The 11,334-nt window shown below is 47.2% G+C and overlaps 1 protein-coding gene across 1 annotated transcript in view; it reads right to left on the reverse strand.

The window, feature by feature from the left end:
- The window catches only part of adamts17 (ADAM metallopeptidase with thrombospondin type 1 motif, 17), a 124,656-nt gene extending 117,552 nt beyond the window's left edge, over positions 1 to 7,104 (reverse strand). Inside the window, exons 1-2 of the mRNA XM_056279402.1 lie at positions 7,020 to 7,104; positions 4,169 to 4,533 (exon numbers count right to left, since the gene is read on the reverse strand). Coding sequence (XP_056135377.1) covers positions 4,169 to 4,533; positions 7,020 to 7,104 — 450 coding nt within the window. The remainder of the gene's footprint in view (positions 1 to 4,168; positions 4,534 to 7,019) is intronic.
- Between the last annotated feature and the right edge of the window lie 4,230 nt (positions 7,105 to 11,334).

Consider the following 11,334-nt stretch of genomic DNA (forward strand, 5'->3'; position numbering starts at 1 on the left):
ACCCTTTCAGAGTTAACAAGTAAGCTTTTAATGACCGCAAGTCAGAACAGACACAAGTTTGTATGGATCTTAGCCCCACCCCACTGCTGTCACCAGTGTAGCGAATTCGGGGGGGACAACGCAACCACAGGAACTGCCGCGGCCGGGAAGCGAACCCGTGTCGCCTGCACCGCAGGGGACATCGCTAACCGCTAGACTAAAGAACCAGACCTGCCAGCCGGCGGACAGCGGGTCTTCTTGTCCATGCACGTTACACCATACTTTTTACAGTGAACAGCCCATTTCTGGAATACTTACTGAAACAGATTTTTTTTCCCGTCAAATATTGAGAAAAGTCTGTAATCAGAGCAAGTTAGTGCCCCATATGTGTCAAAGCCACTCTTACATGTCTGACACACAGGGTGGCGGGTTTTAATCCTGCCACAGCAGCTGTCGCCCGTCTTCAGCTACTCTCCCCACCTTGTCTTTTCTGTCAAGTCAAATGAAAATGCCAAAAAAAAGGGTAACACTTTAGTATGGGGAACGTAGTCGCCATTAATTAGGTGCTTATTAGCATGCAAATTAGCAACATATTGGCTCTTAATTGGTCATTATTACGTACTCATTAATGCCTTATTCTGCATGGCCTTATTATACAACCAGTAAGCCATTAATTATGAGTTTTCCCTCTATCACCTCAGAATTATTGCTTATTAGTAGTACCATCTCAATATGCTTTGCTTAGTATGGCCTTTATAAGGTGGTAGTACCACAAGAAGAGTTATTCTCCCTTACTAGCACTTAATGAATATGGTCCGTTCTTACATAACAACACACAAAACTACGAGTGTTCATAGTGTTAAATTACTGTAAATTAAGTTTTTGTTACTTAGAAAATGTTCCCCATACTAAAGTGACATCTTGATCATTACTAATTTACTAATGTAACCAGTTATTTTCTTGCCCGGTGTGGGATTTGATACGGGGTGTACTGCACCACAAGGCGACGTCACTAACCGCTTGGCTAAAGGGTCAGACCCGTTAGCTAGGGGCTAACGTGTCTTATTAGTAGTTTACAGTCGTCACCCTCCCCGGAAGCGCGCCCTCGCGCTTTGTTATTCCCGCGCTCCGAAGAGACTTCTGAGGATCTGCACACTTCCGGATCCCACCGCTGCCACCAATGTAACCGCTTATTTTCTTGCCCGGTGCGGGATTCGAACTCATTCTCAAGGACTCCTCAAGGCCATTTCCCATGGATATACATGAGAGCCTCTGCTCACAGAGGGTCATATTGTTCAGTACTAACTATCGGCTCTAAGGGGACTGTGTAACGTTTAGCTGGTCCCTGAACTCACCGGCCAAACCTCGAACCCAGCATGACGTCCCAGCAGCTAAAAATACACCATTCCAGCTACACGTTGTGCTAAAAATATGCCATCTCGGCGGATAAACATACAATTTTATAACTTGAATTTACAGTAATACTGTACATGACCTCGTGCCCTCTAATATTTCCAAGGCATTTAATCAATTTGACCGCCTTGACTGGAAAACTATGCATTTGCAGGTTTTCCAGGATGCATGGAAACCCTGGGATCCCATCTGACCGCGGCCATTTTGTGGCACAAAAACATACACATGCATGCGAGGCTTGGTGTTTGCTTGACTATATGAGTGTGTGTGTGTGTGTGTGTGTGTTGCTCGAACTGATCCCCAGTCACATAAACAACACAGTGATTGACCAACACCAGTAAAAAAAAAAAAAACAGAAGAAGAAGAAGCACCCAACCAGCAGCACTGAGAAAGTGAGATGCCTGTGGCTGTGCTGGGGCTGCAACCACCCCGACCCGAGGTTTTGGAAGAATTTGTGGGGACAACGTTCAGCCTGCTGCAATGACGCCACATGACGTCGACGTGTAGAGAAGCTCCCGTTCTGAGACTGGTCCGTCCAGCAGATAGATCAACCCCAGAACACAAGAGCTGAACCACCGGCCCTACAGTATCGCCAGCAACTTGTTCGGTGGTATTTGTGAGGATCATTCCGGGTCTTGAACCGTCAAGAGTGGGAACACTTTTGACGAGGTGAGGACTTGTCTGTCGACCCCCACTTCTTTAAGGGTCTAGTTTAGAGTTAGAATTGGGGTTCACGGTTAGGGTAGGAATTAGGTTGAAGCTGAAGTTGAAGTGGGGCATCCGGGTGGCGCGGCGGTCTATTCCCTGGGGATCGGCGGTTCGAATCCCCTTGTATTACCTCCGGCTTGGTCGGGCGTCCCTACAGACACGCTCGGCCGCGTCTGCGGGGGTGGGTGGGGGAGCCGGATGTGGGTATGTGTTCTGGTCGAAGAGTGGGGTAGCTCGCAGGTACAATTGGGGGGGTTAAGGTGAAGTAAGGGTTAAGGTTAGGCATGTGGCTGATGGTTTGGGTTATAGGCTAGGGACTAACTAGTCAATGAGGGTGCGCGTGTGTGTGCACCTGCTGCACTGCACCGCGTGTCAGAGACAGAGCGACCTCTCATCGTGCATGAAGAGCTGCCGCCATGGCGACCGTCATGCCTCTCATCCTGCACGGCGGACTGCCGCCAAGGCGACCGTCATGCCCTCAGTGACCTGCTGACTGACTGGGAGCAGACAGTCCGCTGACTGGGCAGCAGACCAACTGACCACAGTTGGGCAAATCCACCTGAAGAGACTGCTGCAGCAGGGGCCCCGGGAGGCAGCTGCAGAACCGGGTGTGCACAGATTCACTTGTAGTAACTAAGAGCGACGCAAGCGCCAACCAAGGAGACTCATAAAACCTGGTTTCAAGGCTGCGCGGGCCCACGATACAGAAACCAGGACGAGGACTACGAGTAAATATTAGGACAGCGCTTCTCAACCCTGTTGCCCCCAAATCCCCGCGTGTCCATGGAAATATTTGAGGGCCCCCGGCAGGAGACCCGATGACCCGTCTTTGCCCGTCATCGTCGCAACGTCATCTGTGCACACTGCAGTGCAACTGGTGGAGCTTATCCCACTTGACTCCACACAGAGCAGGAAAGGTGGTGTAAAGTGAGTTACAGTAATCCTCAAATATTCACTAAACAAACTCTTTCATTTACCCATCACCCCTTCACAGCACACACCAGGGTGTGACACCTACAGGAAGTAGAAGGTAATCATATTCTTTTTTTTGGGGGGGGGGGGATTTTTCCCCCTTTTTGTCCCCAATTGTACCTGGCCACCTACCCCACTCTTCCGAGCCGTCCCGGTCGCTGCTCCACCCCCTCTGCTGATCCGGGGGAGGGCTGCAGACTACCACATGCCTCCTCCCCCCATACACGTGGAGTCACCGGCCGCTTCTTTTCACCTGACAGTGAGGAGTTTCTGTCCCCCCCCCCCCAGTACCACCTCCAAACCGACCAGAGGAGGCGCTAATGCAGCGACCAGGACACATCCCCACATCACGGCCAAGCCGGAGGTAATGCGGCGACTCGAACCAGCGACCCCGTGTTGGTAGGCAACGGAATAGACCGCCACGCCCACCCCCACCCCCGGACGCCCCAGGCCATCATATTGTATGTAATACTAGGGCAGCACCAGGGAACTCGTTTGGATAATGGGTGGATGGATAGTGGCGTGGCGTGGTGGCTATAAGAAAATGACACAATCCCCGTCCAGATCAGCTCGGCCTGAGCCAGGTTTTCACTATGCGCCCCGTCTGCCAGCAAATACCAAACCTCCTGAGAAGTACAGAGAGGTCTCTATGGCACACAACCCGCACAGGCTTCCTTTCTTCTGCAAATAAACGCACCTATCTTGTTGCTATGCTAGAGAGAAAAGAAGGGCCTCAAGTTTTTCCTTCACGGCAGTAAAAGACCTTGCCAAAATCCAAAATGTTACCCGCTCGCCATTACTTGGCTGAATAATTATGTTTTCTATTAAGCTGAATAAGCGTTGTTTATTTAGCTGAATAATTGCTTCTTGTGTCTTGATGTTTTGTGACTGAAGCTTTCACCAAGTCCCTGTCATTTAAAAGGGACACACGCCCACCCCCCGGGCCCCACCCCCCGGCCCCAGCAGCTCCCTGAGGGGCCGCTTTTTGGGCCGCGACCCCCCCTGTTGAGAACCGTTGGCATCACATATTGACCCCCCTCAAATAGCTCGAAAAACCCATGCGTCCACCAGGACAGGTGGTGTTATCAATATTTACCAGGCCGCCGCAGGTGTTGAGTGCGGCGAAGGAGTCGGTGTGGTTCACGATCCACCCGGAGTAGAAGCAGAGGTTCTCCGGCGGGCTGTGGGACAGGGTGGCGCTCCTCTCCTTCCCCCTCTCCTCTATCACGAAGTTGTCTGACAGAAACGTGTTATCCCTCCTCAGGTTTAGGAAAAGGCTCCGTCCGAAGGCGGGCAAGGACAGAATGAGGTTGTCCTTGCCGGGCTGAGCCGCCCCGGGGGAGTCCAGGGAGCGCTGGCCACGGCGACGGCGGGCCAGCTCCGGCAACAGGTGGGTGTCCTCCTCCTCCCCCCTGAACAGGACCACGGGAACCACTTCATCCGTCTCCAACTCAGAGTGGCCTATGGAAATGGGAAAGAAGTAACACACACACACGCACACACACACACACACACACACACACACATCATACCAGCGTAGACTATTGTTTAGTGTTTGGCCTTTTCAGCTCCCCGACAGCATCCGGATGTGGGCCACTTCAGGCAGTGATGCGGCACTGGCGGCCTTCTTCTGGCCCTGACAGACTGGATGTGACCCTGAAGTGGCCCACATGTATAATAGCAAATATGGCCCAAATATGCCAAATCAAATGTGGGCCTTTTTTGGCAAAGATGCGGTGCTCTGGGCAACATGTGATCTGGATGTGACCCTGAAGTGGCCCCGTGTGGTAAATGGTGAATATGGCCCAAATATCACACAACAAATATGGGCCACCTTTGGCAAATATGTGGCACATGCGGCATTGCTGTGGCTTGGTTCTGGCCCAGATCTGGCCCAAGTGCCCTCATTCCAGGCGGTATGTGGGCCGGATGGTGACTTGAAAATTAGTCAACTTTCTGCTGGCCACCGATCAATTGACAACCCGGGTTGTGTTAGCTCAGTCTGGAGACAGACTGGTTAGTTCTTAAAGTACAAAACTTCAGACATCAGTACACAACAGAAGTCATCAGTCATTGCATCTCCACCAGTCAGATTGTGCAGCAGCGTGGACAACCGTTTGATGCTTCACCTTTTCAGCCATGACAAATAAAGTGACTCCTTCCTTGGTTTACAGAGGACGAGACATCTATCTACATTAAACCGCCGCCGGCCACAATCAATTGATTGTGTTGGCCACTAATCAACTCCAGACATCAATTAACAACAGCCAGCAAGTCCTCGTTCACCCCACGGCTGGCTGCCATCCAGCTGTTCACCAGCACTGACTGCTAAACCGTCCATCTTCTGCTAGCTAATAATCATAACAATAATAAGAATAAGAATAATAAGGAGAAGAAGAAGAAGAATGATGATAATGATAATTTCTTCCTTGGTGACTGGAAATTTAGCTAACTTTCTACTGCTCCACCATTGTAAACTGCTACAGCCAAACTCAGCTGGTAGACTAGTGAAACAATACTCACACAGGTCATCATTCATATTGCACCTGCAAGACACTATTGTTAAGCTTTCTCAGCTATCAACACAAAAAAACCCCCACAAATTTCTCCCTCGGGGAAAGAAAATCAGTCAACTTTCCAACACAAACCTCTGCTGGCCACTAACCCGGTAGACCTCATGTAAGTGTACCTGTCGTTTCAAAGAGTTTGGAGGCAACATCTGCAGACAACAACATGCAGGTCATCACTGTGTGGTCAGCCTCACAAGCCTGCTGGCTGCCTGCTGGCTGCCTGACTGACTGACTGCCTGACTGACTGACTGACTGACTGACTGACTGACTGACTGACTGACTGACTGCCTGACTGCCTGACTGACTGACTGCTTGACTGACTGACTGACTGACTGCTTGACTGCCTGACTGACTGCCTGACTGACTGACTGACTGACTGCCTGACTGACTGCTTGACTGACTGACTGACTGACTGACTGACTGACTGCTTGACTGCCTGACTGACTGACTGACTGACTGACTGCCTGACTGACTGACTGACTGACTGACTGCCTGCCTGACTGCCTGCCTGCCTGACTGACTGCCTGACTGACTGACTGCCTGACTGACTGCTTGACTGACTGCCTGACTGACTGCCTGACTGACTGCCTGACTACCTGACTGACTGACTGCCTGACTGACTGCCTGACTGACTGCTTGACTGACTGACTGACTGCCTGCCTGCCTGCCTGCCTGTCTGACTGCCTGACTGACTGACTGCCTGCCTGTTTGACTGACTGACTGACTGACTGCCTGACTGAATGACTGACTGACTGACTGCTTGACTGCCTGACTGACTGCCTGCCTGCCTGACTGCCTGACTGACTGCTGGCTTGACTGACTGTCTGACTGACTGCCTGCCTGCCTGACTGACTTTCTGACTGACTGTCTGACTGTCTGACTGACTGACTGACTGCCTGACTGACTGTCTGCCTGCCTGCCTGACTGACTGTGACTGACTGACTGACTGACTGACTGACTGTCTGACTGTCTGACTGACTGACTGACTGTCTGACTGACTGACTGACTGACTGCCTGACTGACTGACTGCCTGACTGACTGTCTGCCTGCCTGTCTGACTGTCTGACTGTCTGACTGACTGTCTGACTGACTGCCTGCCTGCCTGCCTGCCTGCACGCCGCAGATCCTGCAGCCATGGAGCAAGTACAGTAGGTATGCATTGGCTGCAGGGTTCATCTATATCTGAGAAATGAACAGCCGTCGGCTCGTTGTGACAAACTCGTGATTTGGCAAAAAAAAAAAAAAATCCCAACTAAAAACAAAGCGGTTTTCAGTCAGACCGAAGAGAAAGAAAGACAAACGCTGCGAAGTCGCGGCGAGTAACTTCCACCGTGCGGAGCGGAGGTAAGCCTCCGCACCGCACCAGCGGTTACTCACCAGTCAGCGCCTCCGACCCGGCGCAGAGGACGGAGAGGAGGAGCAGCAGCAGCAGCATACGGAGGGTAACATGGGTGCCGTGCATGATAGAAGAGAAAGCCCGGCTGGAGATGTGCGACAGTAGAAGGACGCGCTCGCACGGCCGAGCTCCGAGTGCGCAGCTTCCCCCGGAGTTGCAGAAGTTTCGGTGACTTCGGGGCTTCGCACCATTTGAAGCTTCAAGGCATACCTACCAGGAAAAAACCCGGGCCCCGCCCCCCCGGTGACGCCATTGGTCGGAGCCCGGACGCACGCAAATCCCCGCCGTCTCATTGCTCCGCGGCGCCGTATGTCAGCGTCGGGGGCGGGACCGCAGCACGTGGTTGGAAGCGGAGAGGAGAGCAGCGATTTGGGAAGCGTTCGTCCGTCCCGGAGTCGCGACTCCGGGACGGACGAACGCTGAAACACCGCTTGTTCAGGACTAATAACACCGCTTATTCAGGACTAATAACACCGCTTGTTCAGGACTAATAACACCGCTTATTCAGGACTAATAACACCGCTTGTTCAGGACTAATAACACCGCTTGTTCAGGACTAATAACACCGCTTATTCAGGACTAATAACACCGCTTATTCAGGACTAATAACACCGCTTATTCAGGACTAAAACACCGCTTGTTCAGGACTAATAACACCGCTTATTCATGACTAATAACACCGCTTATTCATGACTAATAACACCGCTTGTTCAGGACTAAAACACCGCTTGTTCAGGACTAATAACACCGCTTATTCATGACTAATAACACCGCTTATTCATGACTAATAACACCGCTTGTTCAGGACTAATAACACCGCTTATTCATGACTAATAACACCGCTTATTCATGACTAATAACACCGCTTGTTCAGGACTAAAACACCGCTTGTTCAGGACTAATAACACCGCTTATTCAGAACTAATAACACCGCTTGTTCAGGACTAATAACACCGCTTCTTCAGGACTAATAACACCGCTTGTTCAGGACTAATAACACCGCTTATTCAGGACTAATAACACCGCTTATTCAGGACTAAAACACCGCTTGTTCATGACTAAAACACCGCTTATTCATGACTAATAACACCTCTTATTCATGACTAATAAAACCGCTTATTCAGGACTAATAACACCGCTTATTCAGGACTAATAACACCACTTATTCAGGACTAATAACACCGCTTATTCATGACTAAAACACCGCTTATTCATGACTATAAACGCCGCTTATTCATGACTATAAACACCGCTTATTCATGACTAATAACACCGCTTATTCATGACTATAAACGCCGCTTATTCATGACTAATAACACCGCTTATTCATGACTATAAACGCCGCTTATTCATGACTATAAACACCGCTTATTCATGACTAATATCACCGCTTATTCATGACTGATAACACCGCTTATTCATGACTAAAACACCGCTTATTCATGACTATAAACGCCGCTTATTCATGACTAATAACACCGCTTATTCATGACTAATAACACCGCTTATTCATGACTAATAACACCGCTAATTCATGACTATAAACGCCGCTTATTCATGACTAATAACACCGCTTATTGATGACTAATAACACCGCTTATTCATGACTATAAACGCCGCTTATTCATGACTATAAACACCGCTTATTCATGACTATAAACACCGCTTATTCAAGACTAATAACACCGCTTATTCATGACTATAAACGCCGCTTATTCATGACTATAAACACCGCTTATTCAGGACTAATAACACCGCTATTCGGGACTAATAACACCGCTTATTCATGACTAAAACACCGCTTATTCATGACTATAAACGCCGCTTATTCATGACTATAAACACCGCTTATTCATGACTAATGACACCGCTTATTTATGACTAATAACACCGCTTATTCATGACTATAAACGCCGCTTATTCATGACTATAAACACCGCTTATTCATGACTAATAACACCGCTTATTCATGACTATAAACGCCGCTTATTCATGACTATAAACACCGCTTATTCATGACTAATAACACCGCTTATTCATGACTGATAACACCGCTTATTCATGACTAAAACACAGCTTATTCATGACTATAAACGCCGCTTATTCAGGACTAATAACACCGCTTATTCATGACTAAAACACCGCTTATTCATGACTAATAACACCGCTTGTTCAGGACTAAAACACCGCTTATTCATGACTATAAACGCCGCTTATTCATGACTATAAACACCGCTTATTCATGACTAATAACACCGCTTATTCATGACTATAAACGCCGCTTATTCATGACTAATAACACCGCTTATTCATGACTATAAACGCCGCTTATTCATGACTATAAACACCGCTTATTCATGACTAATAACACCGCTTATTCATGACTGATAACACCGCTTATTCATGACTAAAACACCGCTTATTCATGACTATAAACACCGCTTATTCATGACTAATAACACCGCTTATTCATGACTATAAACGCCGCTTATTCATGACTATAAACACCGCTTATTCATGACTAATAACACCGCTTATTCATGACTATAAATGCCGCTTATGCATGACTATAAACACCGCTTATTCATGACTAATAACACCGCTTATTCATGACTATAAACGCCGCTTATTCATGACTATAAACACCGCTTATTCATGACTAATAACACCGCTTATTCATGACTGATAACACCGCTTATTCATGACTAAAACACAGCTTATTCATGACTATAAACGCCGCTTATTCAGGACTAATAACACCGCTTATTCATGACTAAAACACCGCTTATTCATGACTAATAACACCGCTTATTCATGACTAAAACACCGCTTATTCATGACTATAAACGCCGCTTATTCATGACTATAAACACCGCTTATTCATGACTAATAACACCGCTTATTCATCACTATAAACGCCGCTTATTCATGACTAATAACACCGCTTATTCATGACTATAAACGCCGCTTATTCATGACTATAAACACCGCTTATTCATGACTAATAACACCGCTTATTCATGACTGATAACACCGCTTATTCATGACTAAAACACCGCTTATTCATGACTATAAACACCGCTTATTCATGACTAATAACACCGCTTATTCATGACTATAAACGCCGCTTATTCATGACTATAAACACCGCTTATTCATGACTAATAACACCGCTTATTCAGGACTAAAATACCGCTTATTCATGACTAAAACACCGCTTATTATGACTAATAACACCGCTTATTCAGGACTAATAACACCGCTTATTCAGGACTAATATCACGGCTTAATCAGGACTAAAACACCGCTTATTCATGACTGATAACACCGCTTATTCATGACTAAAACACCGCTTATTCATGACTATAAACACCGCTTATTCATGACTAATAACACCGCTTATTCATGACTATAAACGCCGCTTATTCATGACTATAAACACCGCTTATTCATGACTAATAACACCGCTTATTCAGGACTAAAATACCGCTTATTCATGACTAAAACACCGCTTATTATGACTAATAACACCGCTTATTCAGGACTAATAACACCGCTTATTCAGGACTAATATCACGGCTTAATCAGGACTAAAACACCGCTTATTCATGACTAATAACACCGCTTATTCATGACTAATAACACCGCTTATTCATGACTAATAACACCGCTTATTCAGGACTAAAATACCGCTTATTCATGACTAAAACACCGCTTATTATGACTAATAACACCGCTTATTCAGGACTAATAACACCGCTTATTCAGGACTAATATCACGGCTTAATCAGGACTAAAACACCGCTTATTCATGACTAATAACACCGCTTATTCATGACTAATAACACCGCTTATTCATGACTAATAACACCGCTTATTCATGACCACATCCATATGAACAGAGGATATCAGCGTCTTCATCATATGAATCATATGAATCATGTCAGCATCGTTATTTACCATATTAGAGCTGCACATGGAGGGTCTTAGCATACAATGAATCAGCACCAACTGACTTCAAAGCCTGTTTATTCAATCAGTGCTCCCAGATAAATCAATTAAAAGGTAAGTCATGGTAATAAACTCAGTTTACATATAGCTGTTAAGCCTCAATTAAATGGTCTGTTTTATAAAACTATTACCAGCTTGTAACTCGGGATGGCAAGAACATGTGTTTCACCCAGGATATAACGGATCAGACGTCCCAGGTTCGGGCCTGGAGCAGCCCGGACCCGGTCTGATAAATCTGAATGAGTTCGCCTGGCCCCGAGCGGCACATGACAACTGTGCGAGTTA

Source organism: Lampris incognitus, chromosome 4 (genome assembly GCF_029633865.1).
Source record: "Lampris incognitus isolate fLamInc1 chromosome 4, fLamInc1.hap2, whole genome shotgun sequence".
Taxonomy (NCBI): domain Eukaryota; kingdom Metazoa; phylum Chordata; class Actinopteri; order Lampriformes; family Lampridae; genus Lampris; species Lampris incognitus.